The sequence below is a fragment of the Onychostruthus taczanowskii genome, unplaced genomic scaffold (genome assembly GCF_017590055.1).
Source record: "Onychostruthus taczanowskii isolate IOZ18803 unplaced genomic scaffold, ASM1759005v1 scaffold108, whole genome shotgun sequence".
Lineage (NCBI taxonomy): Eukaryota > Metazoa > Chordata > Aves > Passeriformes > Passeridae > Onychostruthus > Onychostruthus taczanowskii.
In genome coordinates, this window is record NW_024497408.1 from 1,494,727 (window position 1) to 1,512,494 (window position 17,768).

A 17,768-nucleotide genomic window follows, 5' to 3' on the forward strand; every position below is an offset into this window, starting at 1 on the left:
CTTGCTTTCTGTGTCACAGGCAGCTTAGGCCAGCTCTGGTTTTGGGAACATGTAGTGTCTTACATGGAAAATGCAGTAACACCTGTAGCATGACAATTCTGCTTGGTCAGATGAAACAGGAGTTTGCAAACAGCATGATGAGAAGACAGAGCTCATACTGGCTCTCTGCTTTCAAGGTAGTCAAGAGCTTTCTGTTTTCCTGCATGGAATATGTGTGGTTTATATCTGTACAAGAAAAGTGAAAAATCCAGAATACATCAGATTTAATCAAACTTTTGGAGTTTGATAATAATTTTGATAACTGTAGTGGTTAGGATAACCATTTTGTTCTATTTTTAAACATCCTACAACTTTTATTAATATCTATATAATTGTCCTGCATTTAATGCCAAGATTTACATCCTGTAGTGTTTTAGTTTTAACATGTATTGTGTTAGTCACCCAGATCCCGGACTTTGAGCTGGCACCTGAGCTGCTGGTAACCAAATCAATTGCCCAGCACCCTTCAGAATTTTTGTGTGTGTATGTCTGATCAGTGTGAGAGCACATATCCCTGACAAATAAAAATTGTTCATGGGAGAGCAACTGCCGTGATATTTCAGAGTAAAGGCTGAAGCAGCCTAAATTTAAGATTTTGCATATAACAGATGAAGCTGCTGATAGCATCATAGCATCAAGATAGTACCAAAGAAAAAGGAGATAATCAACAGGTGCCCATCCTTTGGTTTCAGTATTTTCCTGTTGTTGTTTTTAATACCTCATTCCTTATGCTTAATGGGGGTGGTGCCATCATTGTCATGGAAACGGGGCACAATGTCGAATAAAATGGATGCGGGTCTTTTGTTTCTGGGACCATGTGGTTGCTGAAGTGTTTCTTCTTGTGCTCAGTGGCAATTTGCTGAGGTTATCTGATGTGTGTGACTTCCAGGAGCACAGCCAATGGAGATCATGCATTTTGTTGCTTCTCATCTGAGTAAACACCAACAAATGGGACCCACAAATCGCCTTTAGCATTGAACACAAGGGCCTTGGGGAAGTGGTGGTGGTGTTGGATATTTCTGTCTTCAAAGAAGCTGGTATTACACTGAATTGCTTTAATTTTGGCTGGTAGAGAGGGGGTGGACCCAAAACCTCCTTGCTGCAGAAGGATAAGTGAGAAGAACTTGGAAACTGGAAGTCCCCGGGGCAGTTGCTCTGCTGGGTGTCAGGGCTAAGGGCTCCTGTCCTGGCTGACAGGAAGGAGAGTCTTGTGCCTCCCGATGAACAGGGATGTGTCTCTAAAACATGACACTGTGCTCTTCTTGGCAAAGCTTTTCAAAAGGCTATGAAGGAGCAGTCATGACTCTGAGCCATTACTGTGCTCCCAGAAGGAAATCCTGGTCATTCAGGGCAGGTGGCAAAATGCCAGCTGACTTTTGGGGAGGGTGAGGGTTTGTCAGGGTTTTACTGCTAGATGTGGGGGTGGATGAGGACAGAGGGTGGCCTTAGGGCTGCTGTAGGGTTGCAGTGGCCAAGGATGATTGAAAATACTGCTGTATTGAAGTGCCTGTGGCAGAGTTACTTGGCATGGACATGTACAGTCTCTGCTTTGCATGTGGGCTGTCTTAATGCCCTTCTGTGTTGCTAAAGGAGCAGAAATGTCCTGCTACAAGGATGTGATCCAGCCCCCTGCTTGTCAAACAAAGAAATTCTTGTTGCTAAACAAAAGGCTTTCTTAAGAAATATATAGATGCCCAGAGTTTGAATTTATGCTTTTCTCTGTGGGATGAGTCATTGCACTGGTTTTTAATAGAGCCCCTCTGGATTTATGTGGCTGCTGCTCAGATTAAACTCTGATCTGGTGTGTGAAATAAGATTCAGTAGTTGTGCTCTGCTGCTGTCCTGACACTTGCAGAGAATTGCTGGTTAAAGTCTGCTTCTGTTTTTTTCTGTGCAGATAGCAGTTACTAAATACATTGCGGAGCATCCTCCTTTCAGGTGACACTGGCTGTCTGCACGTGTTGCTACTTGATGGTTTTTTTTAAGCAAACATCCAATACCTGCTGGCTTGTTCGTTGTATTTCATTTAGTTGAATTCAGTCTTATGTGAGAACATGCTGACAAGTCCAATCAATACAGTCAGTGAAAGTGTAAGAAGAGGAGGGGAAGGAAATCAGCTATATGACATGTTACAAACTAATAACGAAGTTGTTGTGATGGTTTGTAATGGTAATTTTTAGTTCCCCCTTCTCCCTGTCAGAACTTGCTTTTTTTACCCCTCCCCATAGTTGCTGCCAAGTTCTACCCTGAAATTCAGAATTACGATTTGTCACACCTTTGGAGCAAGCAGTGTTGATTCCCTTGGGGAGGGGAAGTGAGCTGGAAGAGCTGGGTGCTTTGGGTGGGGCAGTGAGTAGAGGAGGAGCAGGAGAGGAAGGGGGATTGAGGTTGTAGGGAGTGCCGGTGGTGCTGAGCCCTTGGATGCATCCCTGCTGGTCTCTGCTGTAAGTAAACCTGCATGTAAAGCAGATAGAGAAGTCAGGAAGAAGGGAAATTTCTTTTCCTATGATGCTGTTGCCTTTCACTTTCTTTACTTTTTTTATTTTTTTTTTTATTTTTAAGAAGTAAAGGCTTATCTGCCAAGTAAACTCGCTCTTTAAGAAGCAGGGATGGGCAGGAACTCTTGGAATTAAAATTTGTGAGCCTTGCAGTCTGCTTCTCTGCCCTTTGCATATCTTGTGGGGGTTTGTAAACTTTGTTTTGCTTGACAGCCTATCTGCATCTATGAGGGAGGGTTTGCCTTTGGCTAGTGTGCCCTTTGCATTAAATTAAGCAATCCCCACTGCTCTGTCCTGCGAAAGTTGAACTGGACCAGCTGTACAGCTCATCTGTAGCAACTATTTTTTTTTACCCTCCCTCTTTACTTTTTTTACTGCAGCTTTTGTTTTCTGTGTCTTCTTTTGTGTGTCTGTCTTCCATCCCCTCATGCTGTCACTGTTGAATATTCAAACTCTTGATCTGCACATGGGCTAAAAATCATTATTGCTTTGAACTTACAAATGAATTAAGTGAATTCCCACATCCACCGCAGGAAAGGAAAATATTCAGTTCAAAATATAATTTGGAGCCTATAGGAAAATGCATCTGATGAAGTTTGTGCTAATTCTATAGCTTCAGTACCAAAGCACCAGCTCTGTTATCATCAAGAGTATTGAGTGCAAGCTCTGTATTTTCATAGTAACTCAGTATGGCTAATTAGTTTGAAAGCTCTTTGAAGAAGCCGATGTATTGACTAAATAAGCTCTTATTTTTCAAAGCAACTACAGGCATTCTTAATTTGCAGAGCAGATAGTTCTAAAACTGCCTTCAGTTTGCATACCAGGAGCCAGTTGAAGCTGAGTGTGCTTGGATTCAGGCTTACTCCTGCGCCGTCTGCCAGGGTTGGTGTCAGTGTGCTCGAGGGAGGTTTCTGGGTCTTTGGCACAGTAGCACAGCATAAATGTGTGCCACTGGGCTGGATCTGCCCAGGAGGGGGATGTCATGTAATGACAGCCTCTGCATCATTGAAATCAGGGGCAGTATTACCAGTCTGTTTCGTGTTTGCAGGCAGGTTGGATCCAATAATGAAGAGCAGCTTTGAGTTTTTAACCAGATGACATGGCTAATCCTAAGGCATGTATAAAGCGGCCGTAGTTATTAGGAGATTTGTGGCTTTGAAAGTTCGGATTCCCTTAGTGCAGTTTGTTAATGGCAAGGATTTGCAGTAAGTGAATAATAGATGAAAGTCATCAAAAGGCTTACAGGGGATTTCTTGTGACGTGGTGCTGGTCTGTCTCGTGCCAGAGCTGCAGATTTCTGGGTGGATCATAAAATCTAAAAAAAGAAAAAAAATAAAAAGACAGAAAGGGAAAAGAAAAAAAGAGGGCAGTCATTCCTGTTTTGTGTCACTTTGGATAATCAAGTTGATGGTGTGATGCATTGGGAAGTACAGCCACAGTGCAGAGTGCTGTATGCTTAATTCACTTGGCTCTGGCTTTTCCATGGGCCAGCAATGCCCCAACAGTAAAACAGACCCTTCATAGCCCCAGGGTCTGGCAGCTGGAGGGGAAGGGATGCCCCTGGCCATCTTCCCTTCTGCATTTTGCAAGGTGAGCAAGGCTGCTGCTGCACCTCCTCACCATCTGGCACAGCTTTTCACTGGGCTCCCAGGAGTATTTCTGCTTGCAATGCCTCTGGTACCACGGCACCAAGCATTTCCTACAAGCCAGGAGCTCCTGACCCCAGTGGGGTCTGCAGTCCTGGGTGAGGTCTCTCCTATGGGACTGTCCCCCCGGCTTAGGCAGGAGGGTGTCCCAGTGCTTGTGCCAGGGACTTTGCTCAGCTGGGGTGGTGTGCAGCAGTGCCTGCCCTTACCTGCTTCTGTGGTCATAGATTTTGTCCTTAGTCACTGGGCTGGCGCACCTGCAGACACTTTTTGGATCAACCCCTGCTCAGAGCCCAGGTCAGGGCTGCAGGCAGCTCCTCCTGAGTCCATGAGGAGCACAAATCAATTAACAACTCTCTCTGTTATCATGGTTTGATAGAGGTGTGAGGCAGAAAAAAGTTGGTCAGAAAAGCTGTGGGGTGGTATCCTGACATGGGATGAAGTGTGAGAGCTTGCTATCTCCATTTGTTTGAATTAAAAAAAAAATGCATTTAACTCTGCTGTTTTGTTCCAAGTTGAATTGCACCTGTGTTGTATTTGGCAGCATCTAATGAAGCTACAACTTGGGCAAATCCTAATGATTTTTGGCTGCAAAGCAGCTGGGGAAGATAGATTTGATGCTGGGAAAAGCCAGTTGTGTGAATAGCTGCAGAAAGCAGGATCCTGTCCGCCTGCCTGACTGTCAAAATAACCTTCACTTCCAGGCGTGTTGGTGAGGGCTGTCTCAAGGCAGTTTCTGTGATTTTAGTCTGCATCATGGCCTGCCAGAGGGCTCATCGTGTGTTTTGTAGCTGGAAGTGTGGTTACAACAGCCTGCAAAATCTGTATTAAATCCAGAAACTCCACTGTGTGCAAAGCATTTGTTGGGAAGTTAAAGTCATCTGCAAGCTCTAATCCATGGACCCTCCAAGGAGGGCATGTCTGTCTTGTTCGTGTTGCAAAACCAAGTGAAAGTTGGGAAATGTTTATGGCTACTGCCATGTGTGTTCCTTAATTCTTCTCCCTTTGGGCTTCGTTCAAACTCACTGTGGTAAAAACAGAAAGTGAGGATGTAATTAGAAGGCCGTTTATGTGAGGATCCATGGAAAGAGGCAAACTCCCTACAGGCAGATAGGCACACATGTATCTGGCATAGTTCAATTCCTGCCTTGCAGACTGTTTTGTTGCAGAGACCTGCCGTAGTTCCCAAAATTTACTTGAGCGTCTGATTTTGGGGATGTGCAGTGTGGAGGATGGAGGTTTCATCCTGGGGGCAGTTGTCACCTGAGCAGGTGTGACCCCTGGGTCAGTGACAGCCTCAGCAACTTGGTAGATGGTGCTCTTTTGTTGGTGATCTGCTTCCGGCTGGGAATCCTGAGCATCCATTGGTGAAGTGCCTGAATGCAAAGCAAAGCACTTGCCTGGGCATAAGCAACCTCAGCCCCATCACTGGGCAGCTCGCTGGGAAATATTTGTTCTCACAGAGAATTGTAAAACTGAATGAGTGTCAGCATGGTTTGCTTGTTTTAGAGAGGGCGAGTCCTTTATTCTGGCCAAACAGCAGGAATATCAAAGATGTGTTTAGGTAGTGGGAGAGAGAAAGGGTTTGGTGTGACTGACGGAAACTGTTGAGCAAGAGATGGTGCTTTGTGCAGGGTTATTATGGTTGGAAACCTGTCCCAGCACGCAGGGGAAGCACGGTTCAGCAAGCCCATAGTCAGAGCCGAAAGCAGTTCATCCCCAGGATTTACTGTGTGTGCAGCTGGTCCCCACCGCAGAGAGCAAAACAGTGAAGTTAAATAGCTAAATAAACCTCCTGTCCCTGCAGGCAATGGCCCTCAAAAGGCAAAATTATTGTTTGCAAGAGTGGGTGCAAGTGAAAGGAGATGCTGACAGGCTGGTAGGGAGGGCTGACTCTGGGCAGTCTGTAAGTATTGTGGTCGGGTGACGGCATGGCCAGGCGTGTTGAGAGTCTCACCACTTGTGGAAAATTCACTCCTTTTCTTCCTTGGGCCTAGGTGTCCTGAAGTCACAAAGAGTAATGTATGTATGGGTACATTTGTATGAGTTCAGGCTCTTGCCCACCTGTTAAGGTTTCTTGCAGTATTTTCAGATCATACTTTCCAACTTTCCCCCTGCTCTGATGGATTGTTCAGTTTTCCATTTTGCTGTTAGTGAAGAGCTGTATTTGTCATCTCAAATGAGAGATGGTTTTGTTTCTGGCTTTGCGGTCAAATTGCTAGATCTGGGGATGCTGAATAACAGGAAAGAGGAAACAGTTGATTTAAGCAGCTACCATTTTCAGTATTAGGAAGAATCCTGGAAAATGCTCAAAGCCAAGCAGTCTTCTGAAGGCAAGTAGCCCTTTCTGCTGGAATTGGCCCCCTCAAATAAATCTGAGAGCTGTGAATTTGTTGCTTCCCTATCTGCCCCCCAGCAGTTGCAGGGTTATTTGAAGCCTGGCTTCTCTCTGTTAATAGGGCTCCTCTCAGGAGCTCAAGTGAGCCTGCAATAGCATTGGATATAAGTCTCTTCTAACCCAGCATACTGCTTCCTGCTGTAAAATAGACTTGATTAAATTTTCTGGCTCTCATTTTCATTGCTTGCAGACATCCAAACCTTCACTTCTCAGTGGAAAGAGGCACGTTGGGAATTACAACTAATGTTAAAACCTAAATAATGTGATTTGCCAAAACAATGTTGCAGAGATTATTATTTTGTTTTGTTTCATGTTTTTTTTTAGTTCTCCCTCCGCTTGAGATACCATTGTAAAACTTTGCTGGTGGAATAAAAGGTATTTCAGTGAGATGTGTTTGTTCTCTTACATTTTGGGCATTTGTGATAATTTCTGCAGGGGGAAAATAGGCAGTTTTATTCCAAAGGGGTGATCTCACCTCCCAGAAACACCCTGTACCTGCCACTAGCACTTCCCTGTGCTGCTGTAGCAGCGCTGGCTGGGGGCAGATTCAGACCCCATGGTCTTGCAGCCCTCCCACCAGCAAGCTTGGCATCAGGGAGTTGTCAAAATCACACATGGAAATTTTTGTGGCATCCTCCCTGGCAGCTCTGTCTGTGCAAAATTTCTGGATTATGGTAAAGAATATTGTCTGTGCTGAACTTCTCATTCATTTTTGAGTACAAACCATTTCTCTCCGGTTAAATCTATTCCTGGCTGTCACTGCTTCCTGGTGTGATTTGAAACTGGGGGCAGAATTAGATAAAAGATTTGCAGGGAGGAAGAGAGAAGGATGTGAGCTGGATGCTTAGAAAGCGGTTGTTCTAGAGGGATGATCCTAAAATAGAATGGAGGAAAGGCAGGAAGCCCTGGAAATAGGGTGGAAAGGTGTAAACACAGTGACAAGATTGTAGAATTCGCGGTGAAGTGGCAGCAGCATCACACACTGGAGGTACTTTGTACGTGGGTCACACGTGGATGGCTTTTGACCCTCTTTGCTTCATGTGAGGCATGTATGCTTTCCAGCTTGGTGCTTTATTTTGGACACTGCTGTCAGGCACATGGTGTGATTCTTGGGATTGTGTCCTATGCAGGACCAGGAATTGCACTCGAGGATCCATATTGGATCCTTTCCAACTCAAAAAGCTGGAAACTTCCAGCTCAGAGTGTTCTGTGATTTTGCTCCGTGTTTTGCAAATGGGCTTGTTTGGGCTTTCCAGTATGGAGTGAGTCTTACACCTTGGTAGGAACAATATGTCATGCAAGAAAGAGCAGATCCACCTCTGGGCTTCCAGAGGAAGGGAATTTGATGCCTTCTTTGGTAAAAGCATAGAAGAGGTGTAAAACTCAGTCTGCTTCTTAAGTGCTCAGTGAAACATCAGCTGTACAGGGAACCATTGGAAACTAGGAGGAGTTGCACAGGACAATGTTTGGAGCTTCCAGGATCTTGTATTCTAAAGGAAATCATCATAGTGGGAGAGACTATCTGATCAGCAGTAACACAGCACAGGTCACTCAGTAAACACAGGTGATAATGCCCCTGTGAAACTTGGTATCATTTTGGCCTGATACAAGCCAAGGTTTTTGTAATTTTTAAATTGATAACTAGCCACTTTAAATTGTTTAGTATATTGTAACTGGAAGTTACATTTGTGAATGTGACTGTGTATCTAGCTGAATGTCTTTGCAGCACAGCTATGACCTAACAAATTGGAGCCAGGATGGTTTTTGGAGTATCCCACTTTGGTTTGTACACTCTGCCACTAACAGAGGAACAAAGTGAATTTGGCTCCTTAACACCCATTAGTCTGTCTCTAGGACCTAAAACCAAAAAGCTCCATGTGTTTCTGTCTACTGTGACTTGTAAATGCAGATGTGGAAGTTTATGTTCATTAAGTACAGGACCTCTGTAACGCTTGAGTCCAAAATTTCTGCAGTTAGAATGCAGCATCACTGCTCTGCCCTGCTAGCACTGCCACACATTAGCAAATTCCAAAGGATTTTAGGATGCCTGCAGCTGCAAAATCTGCTAGGTTTAGGATGTCCGTCAGAGCTTTGGGGGATCCTCAGGTGTGGAGAATTTATAAAGCTCCTCAAGTCATCCTATTCAGCTGTTTGTTCTGGGAGGGGAGAGGGATCAGTGTGGCCATTCACATCTTTTTTCCATGTGCAGTGTAATTTGGGGGTCCCTGCTCTGCTTGTTGCTCTCTCAAAGCCCAGCATATGCTTTTGAAGCATCTCAACAACATGCAGGGCAGAAGTATGTGAGTTTTGTGCTGTGCCACCGTCATTGAAATAATCCAGTCTGTCTTCTCTCCACGCTGCACACATCTCTCAGCCCTGTGTAGGGCTGTTGGTGGGAGTGGAAGTGTGGTCCCCTGCCACTGCCATTCTTCTCCTGTCCCTGCCTCTGTGCCGCTGGGACCAGATGAGGGTGTGTGATCAGATGAGGGTGTCGTCTGTGTTTAAAATCCTCATCTTGAGGACTGAGTTTTTAGAAGTTTGCTGTGGCTGGGTTATTTTCAAGCTGGATCATTTCCCTCCTTGTGTTCATTTGTACTGTTGCCCATATGACCGTGCCAGCAGCTGAGCAGGCAGGATATGGGGTGGGAGGAAAGCTGTAGTGCTATTTGCTGTAGGCTGATCCCAGATATAAGTTGATTGTGAAACTGCAATATTTAAATCCAGTGGCTTCACCAACTCAGACCTTACAGTAACTGTGGAATGCCATGTTGTTGGCCCTATCTCTTCATGGAAAGACTTGCCTGGGGTGCTGTCAGGGATGTAGAGTACAGGAAGAGGAAAGGAATTCAGTCTTCCCAAATTCAAAGCCACATCATTGCGCTGATACCAGGTGGAGTGAGGTGTCTCACCAGGCTTTATCTTGGTCCTGTGTCACAATTCCATCTTCCAGAAAAAGCTGTAGGCAGACACGGAGTCCCTGAAAGCAGAAATCCTCCCTCCACTCCCTTTCCACCATTCCTGAGAGTTCAGGATTTCACGGTGTGCAGGGAGGTCTTGCCCAAGGCCTCCTGCCAGCCTTACTAAATATCCCTTGAAGTACAACTTCCAAAGTTGTTTTTTCTTCAAAATTGTGCTAAATCTAATTGCATTCTGTGCTATAATTTTAATTGTGAAAAAGGTGCCATAGACAAAAACACTGGATTCAGAGTTTTGTTTTTCAGAAAGCTGCCAATTAGGCTATGCTGAGAAAAGTGCAGTGTGCCATGGAGAGCCATGGCCTCTGTGAGACTTAGGGCTGTTACTGCTTGACCATGCCCACAAGCTGAAGGCTGAGGGCTGCTCATCCTGAAAAGGGAGATGGGAGCACCTTCTGCATTCCCTGTGCTGTTTGAATGCTCTCCCTCAGTGTGATCAGTAGCTGAGCTCCATGACTGACTTCTCCTTTGCCCTTTCTGCCTTTCCTCAAGTTTATTAAGGCAGGCAGGGAACATTGTGTCCCTTGTGTGTGCCATTCCCTGCAGAGCCTGGGGCAGGAAAGGGCTTGTTGGTGATGAGATATTGGATCAAGCTCCTTCCTGGTGTGCTTCAGTTCTGTGCTCAAGACTATGTTGAAGTAACAGCCAGGTTTACCAACACCACTGCTTTCTGCTATGATAAATTTTGTCTGGAGAGCTTAATCCTCCAAGGAGATGGATGAGAGGGCAAGTTGTCAGGTGTCCTTGCATCTCTCAGGAGGTGGAACTTCTTGCAAGCTTGGATGCAGCAAGGTTTGCCCTGATCTTTGTAGGTTGGTGTTTCCTTTTGCCTGCAGACATTAAGGCAGGCTTGACTCCTGGCTGAAGACGTGGCAATCAGTGGAAAATTCCCATTGGTGCTTGCCAAAATCAGTCCTTAGTGGGATGGATGTTCTTGCACAGTGACGGCAGTGAGGTGAGGGTTTCATCAGAAACATCAGTCACTATCTGTTAGTCATTAATTTGCCTTACCTGAAAAGCAAGTTCGCTCCTTTGCAGACGTCATGGAGAAATGCTAAGTTTAGCTTTTAAAATCCCCCTTGAGTCTGGAGGGTTCAGTTCTGCGAGGATCTGCACTGCCCTTCATCTTTCCAGCCTGAAGAAGATTGAGTTTCAAGACATTTTACCACGCCAAAGTCCTTTAGAGAAGAGCATAAAAATGGTCTATCTGTCCTGCAAAGGACATTATAGGTCCCGGGAGGGCTAGGCAGGGGCTCTCAAAGTGGTCATCTCAACTGAGGTTTCTGCTCATTTTCTGCCTCAGTTTCTGTCTTGGTGAGCTGCATGATGGGTTGGCTGGCGAGATGTCAGTAATACTCTGTGTGTATAATTTCCAAAGCACTTTTTGATCTGTCAGGATGAAGGTTTCTGGAGAAATGCTAAATAGTATTATTAGTGTAAAATAAACATACTTCAATATTTCTGACCCTAAAGTAGATCCAGATGCTTTCTTGTGGCTGATGGATCTGCTTTGATTTTTCCATGGCTCAGTGTGGCTGTCTGTATTTGTTAAAGTGAGATAGGATGTCACAGAGAGCTTGTCACAGCATGCTCTTGTCAAGTCAGAAAACCTTTATATTTATACATGCACACGCTCAAATATATATATATATATATATGTGTGTGTGTGTGTGTGTGTGTGTGTGTGTGTGTGTAAAAAAAGACAAAATTACTGTCTTAGTCTAAGACACTATTTCCAAGTCTGACACTTCACATTTGTGCCAGGGAGGTTGGAATAAACTCAGTGAGTTTATCAGTTTTTATGATCACAGCAGTCAGTTCAGCTGTGTAGGGAAGAAATGGGATTTGGCTGAATAACTCAAAATAGTCTCCCAAGGAAGTGAACGTGTGTCTCTGTCTTTATAGCTCTGATACAAAAAGGGTATTAAATGGCCCTTGATACCAGCTACAGGTTGCATTTTCCAGCCTGTGGCTGAGCTTTGCGAGAGGTAACTTTCCAGCTCTGTTTCAAGTGTAAAACAATTTTTCTCTGTTTTTAAAGATTATTAACATTTTCATGGTTTCTGTACTACAGAGAAGAATAAGCCTTCCCCACTGCTTGAGGGTTATGTTTTATATGGGTTGAGATTTTACCAGCACTGGTGCCAGGATGAGATCAAAGCAGCAGGAACAGCTGGATGGTCCTTCGTTCTGAGCATGCCAGTGGGAAATGTTTCCAAGCCAGTATTTCAATGATTTTTTTTTTAGATCCTGTTTATGGAGATGATGCTGCGCTGTCTGAGGGGACTCCCAGCTGTGCCAGAGAGATTTGGCACTACCTTGCAAAGACTAGAAAATACAGAAAGTGTGGATGGGTGTTCTGCTGGTAAAATGTTTTGGTTTGGCAACTGATACTAACAGATGTATGATCAGCCAGTAAAATCTCCTGCATTCTTAAAATCACTGATAATAGGATTTGTTATGTTTTGTGATTTGGTGGCAGCTGGAGTATCTGCTCAAGGTTTCTTAGCTGGTGTATGAGATACAAAGTTTTCACCAAAACTTAATCCATCCTCTGCAAACCAAAGTGAGAAGAGAGAGTCTCATTTTCCAATAAATTTAGATAAATCAAAGCTGAATTAGGGACGTTTTTTGTCCACACACCTTCTCCATTCAAGCTGAGGTCTGTGTTCAAACTCAGTGACAGTTGGGAGGTTGCTGCTGATTCCCCATCTGTGCTGAGAGGTGCTGTGTATGCTCATCAGCTCTGATCCTGCCCTGCCTGAGACACTCTTGGTGTATTGATTGCTAAAATCTCTGCAAGTGCTCTACAGGGACCAAATCTAAAAAAAAAAGCTTTTCTGTATTGCACAGTTTAAACCCCTTGACAAGGGTGACTTGAGGTACTTTACATATTTTTGCAGTTTTCTGCTGTCCAGACACTGTACAATTACATTTTTTTGAGTCTGTCCTAGTGCTCCGAGTACTTCTGGCATGGGATGCTCCTGGATTGGTAGAAAATAATTTAAAATATGAAGGTTCTCACTCATTTAATACAACCTTACCTGTTCTTTGCACAGTGCTGAGAGCTTACTGTGCTTCCCTCGTGATTTATTTTTTTGCTTTTTGCTTAAACAGGAATGAAATGGCAAAGGAAAAGGAAGCCAGCCAAGCAGCTGGCTTAGCAGAAATGTACTTAGCAGAAATCTCAGGTGGATCAGGCTCCTTGATTATCATCCCCATCTTGGAAGGGCAATACAATAAAATAACCACAATTTCTTAGTGTATTATTTTTGACTTGTGTTATATTTTGTGGTATGAGTTTAGTGTTCTATCAGTGCTGGTTTTCCCGGTCTTTAGTTTGAAAGAAACTCTTGAGATAATGGTGCCACTTACTGCATCCCCGGTCCCAGCAGGACTTAGCCTGTCTGAAAATACCTGACGTGATCCAGTGTATGCAGTGACTTGCTGCCGTGCAAAGGTAACTGCTCACTGACCCAGAGAACACCTTTTTATTTTTTTCTTTTTTTTTTTTTCTGTGTGGAAACTTACTGTGTCTTTGAACTGCTGAGAAGTACTCAAGACATAAGCCCATGAGTTACTACAGGCTGCATGCCTGGAACATACAGGCCATCTCAACATATGGAGTAAATCAACACAGCTCTGCTGACTTCAGTGCAGCTGCATCTATAACCACTTGCTGTAACCTTGCTCCAGACTGGAGGATGATTGTGTATGAAGAGTGGATAGGAAAAAAACCCTCCCTTTTTTCTTACAGCTTTACACTTTATGAACAGAATAAATGGGCCATGAGTGGAGGTGAAATAGTAAATTATTTTTGCCTCTTTAGAATTACTTTATTTGGACATATGCGAAGTTCCCTCTTGTTCTCCGTACTTCCTAAATCAAGTAGTTGATATGCATGCACTTGATTGCTGCCATTAAAAAATACATCAGTAATTAGTTCAGAGATTGGTGTTTCAAAAAGCCCCATATACATGCACCTGCACAGAAACAAATCAGGCAGAGTTGACACTGCATAAAGACAGGGTGGGCAGCACCCGCGTTAAGGCACACAACTATGGGAAGAGGAGCTGCTTTCCTGTTTCCATGTGCCAAGAGAAGCAGTGCTATCAGGCTTATGTGTGATGGATCAGAGTGCACTGGTATTGCTGCAAGCAGAAGTCATGAATTTTAATCAACTTTACTGGCTGCCTTGAAATTTGAGTTGAAAGATAAATGTGAAAAACAGGCAGCCCATATTGTTTCTGAAACAGAACTGCCCCTTTTCAGTTGATTAAAAGAATTCTTCTTTTAACTTGATAATAAAAAATTCTTCCATGTTAGCTCAGGATTTTTTTTTTCCTATGCTAACCCTTCAGGTCCTGCCAGCTTCATGTGTCTCCCAGAGCCAAGTGTCACCTTGTGGCCACCCAGACAGTTGACCTGTGCTGCAGAGGCTTCCCAGCTGGCAGGGATTGTTGGCTGTCTGCTTTCAGCCATTTGGAAAAAGATGGGTTTAGGGCTTTATTTAAATATTCTTTATGTCTGGGGAAGGGGAGGAAAAAAGGATTGCCTGGTGAAAACTGAAAGGACTGTCCAGGGAGTTGGAGTTCAATTTATATTCATTGGGAACTTTGGCACAGCAAGCTTACTTGTCCTTCCCATCTGTGGCTCCAGGGCTGCTTTTAAGGTTATTTAGTTGTGGTATTCATTTAAACATCGGTCTTCCTAATTAAATATAAGTGATTTGAATGCTGATGTTGTCTGTGGGGGACATCAGAGCTTTGCAAAGAAGTGGAGTGAAAATACCAACCCTTGTCCCTGGACAGAAATACACACCCATCACGTTACTTCCAGCCACTGCTAGGCTGGTCTGGCTTACTTTGAGTAGTTGAGAGTGCTTTCCTCACTCGTTTGCTTCAGGGGTTATCATAGCTGCTTTTCCTGTTTTGCCATTAAGTCACCTCTGTGCAGGATTAAGTTTGAAAGATTTATTTTACAGCCAAACAACTTTTAAGAAAGGGAAATGGAAAATTAGACTACAAGCAGCAGGGAGGGAAAAAACTTGGTGGCAGACTCCTGAGTGGTTCCTCCTCTCTCAAGCACAAGTGCTGTGCTATTTTCGCTTATGATCTGAGGTTCAACTCCACACCTAATTTCTCATCTCATCTGAAAGCTGTAGGTTCAGCAACTGGTCTGTATTAGTGAAGAGTTCATTTCATTGCAGCTGCAGCAGAGGCTTATTTAATGCTGTGGGAAATTCATGCTAACTTCACTAGTGAGAAATGCAATATAGTTTTGGGGCCTAAATTAGTGTGAAAGGGCACATAGAAACCTGCTACATACAAATTCCACCTTGTTTGTACTCTCGGTTGGTTACGCCCTTGGCTCAGAACCCAAATATTTCAAGAATTTGGGTTGAGGTATATCCTTTCCTAAAAGAAGCATGAAGTTAGATTCCCCTTTTGCATCAGTGGGTGCAGTTTCTGTAAGGTCACAGAGGGTTTGTTTGAAGCAGAAATGTTAATTCCTCCAAGGCATATGCAGAGACTTCAGGAGAGGAAGTGATGCTTTGCTCTGGTGAGAGAACCTGGGGGCTGCTCATTGCACAGCTGAGATGACTTGGCCCCTGTTTTGATTGGGATATGCTTGCTATGAAGGAAACCCACCTGATTTCCATGTCCCTATAAAGCATCTGGGATGTCTTGTCAGTGCTGTGCTTTGCTGTACTGGGGCCATTGGTGCTGTGCCTGCTTATCCTAATGGCTGATTTTTTTATTTTCCCAGTGGCCTTCAAAGTGTGTACATATGCTGAAGCAAAAGATTAGTTTCGCTAAGGAGGCTCATTTCAGATGCAGATGCTCTATGGGCTTCTGCACAAATGAATCCTGTCTTATTTTCATTTTTTTAATAAAATATTTCTTTATTTTAATACTCTGCTGGAAACATTCTTTGCTCTCCTTACTTCACCTTTGCATGTTGCTGTATTGCAGATATGGAGCTCAGGGCATGTGAACTGGTGGCATTTATCAGCTGTCATGTTATGCTGTGTTGGGATCAGCCTGGGTGGCTGGTATGGCTGTTAATTATTCCTGGTATTTCCTTCTGATACTGAGGAAAGAGCATTTGCCAATTCCTCGAGTTATCCTAACACGTCCGTACACCGGGTCATAGCTGGCTGAGACAGTATATGAACATCACGGGGCGCAGTGAGTTGGGATGCCAGGGTGGGATATGGGCACTGCAGGACAAGTGGTTGGTGGCTCTCACGCATCCCTTTCCTTGCAGTTACCTGGCCGAGCAGTGCTGGAATGGCGGCTTTGTCTACCTGATCATGTTGCGCCGCATCAAGCGCAAAGCGCCTCTGCCTCCCTCCAACGGCAACAACAGCAACAGCTGCGACCCCAAAGCCAAGCCCAGCCCTGAGCCCGGAGACAGAGCTGCTCAAAATGGGAAAAGGACCAGGAAGTTCGGGGTCATCACCAGGACGCCGGGCAGCAAGGACAGCAAGGAGAAGCTGGGCTCGGAACACGGGAATGGGCACTGCACCCCGATGGAGGTGGAGGTTGCTCAGCCAGAGACCTCTGAAGCAGAGAGCAATGGGGAAGAGCAGCACCAGGGCACCGGGGCACCGTACCGGGGCCGGCTGTCAGATGATGGCATGCCAGACATTGGGGACCAGGCTGCCCAGGTATGTTTGATTTGATTCTTCTAGAGAAGAAAGCAGCAGGTGTGCAAGCAAATAAGGTTGATTTCTCAAACAATTCTCTGGTTTCAATGCTCTGACCTTGGGCTGAGCCTGTAGGTGACATGACAAGCTGTCAGGGCACCCGGCTGTGGGATGGCATCTAAAACAAGGGGGCAGGAGGACTGGAGAGTTAAATAGCAACTGTTGGAAATCTCTGTCATACTCCATCTCTGATGGGAGGGTAGGTCCTTTTATCTCTTGACCTGTCAGGGTTGACCTCAGGATTTTTTGTTGAGACAACTGATGACCCTACAACACTGGAGCAGGAGGTGTCAATAGAAGATGGTAATTTTTGTCCTTTGGAGCTTCATGTTTAGCTCTGCTTGTACTTGATGTCACCTCACAATTCATGTTAACATTGGGATTGAAGCTTCCCTTTTTGATGCACCAGATCATGTTGCATGTATTTGTGATAAGAAACTTGTTTGGCCACTGTCTGAGAACCACATGGAAGTAATTGTGGATTTTGCTCGGAGTTGATGAGATAGACAATCTGTTAATGTTTGGGATGACAGTGGGATTGGGGCTTTCATTGCTTCTCTCTTGGTCCTAACGGAGATCTTGGGGTTTGTTGCCTGTCTGGAATTGCAGCATTGCTGGATGGAGGAAAATAACCCAAGCCTTGATCAGGTTTCAGTATGCATCTATCACCAGAAGCACTGTCTGCCAATCTTTCCAGAGGCATTGATAGTATAAACAGATGAAGGCTGCTTTGCTGGGCTTGGGGCTGGCTGCAGCAGCTGGTTTTGGTTTTAAGACTTCGAAGCTGGTAACAAAGCACTGAGAGTGGACATCTCATCACTAAATTCTGTTGAGAAAAGCAGGGGATTAAGCGTGCCCTCTGAATTAGTGCTCCTCAGCACTACTCCAGGGTAGTGGTGATCATGGTTGTAAAGTTACAATAATTTAAAGTACTTTGTAGGAGTTAAAAGAAATTAACTCCTACAATTAAGAAAACCTCTGTTTTTTAAAGAAGCGTAATTGCAAAAACTTGCTCTTCGCATCAGTGAAACATGTTGGATTTTATGGTGCAACAGAAAGGGTAGGGTGTTTGTGTCTGTGTTCTTGCAAACCTCATAGCTGTAATAATTCTGAAAGAAAACATTAAAAGCTTAAAAATAAATAAGTGAATCATTTGGTATTTTGAAAGTTCTGATCCATGTAAAGGCTTCTTGAATCTGTTCTGAAGATGTCTAAACACATGTCGTAAAAGAAGTTGATCAACTTTTTTTTGAAGTGCAAAGCCAAAAATATAGATGTAAAAAAAACCCAAAAAACCTCTTGATCCAGAGCCATCTCATGCTAGTGCTACCTTGATGTTTTGAATAATTTTGGTCTGAGGAGTAAATTGTTAAATTCAGAACATATATGTATCAATGTGAGCAATAAATACAATTTTAATGCAAAGCACATACAGGATGGCTTTGTAAAGCATAAAAAACATAGCTGAGGCACTGGAAAAATTCAAGAGCTGTAATCTGT

At 44.2% G+C, this 17,768-nt stretch overlaps 1 protein-coding gene across 2 annotated transcripts in view; it reads left to right on the plus strand.

Moving 5' to 3' along the window:
• Positions 1-17,768, plus strand: part of PDZD2 (PDZ domain containing 2) — a 138,136-nt gene that overhangs the window by 52,747 nt on the left and 67,621 nt on the right. For both annotated transcript variants that reach the window (XM_041419592.1, XM_041419583.1), the window contains exon 2: positions 15,827-16,229. In XM_041419592.1, coding sequence (XP_041275526.1) covers positions 15,827-16,229 — 403 coding nt within the window. The remainder of the gene's footprint in view (positions 1-15,826; positions 16,230-17,768) is intronic.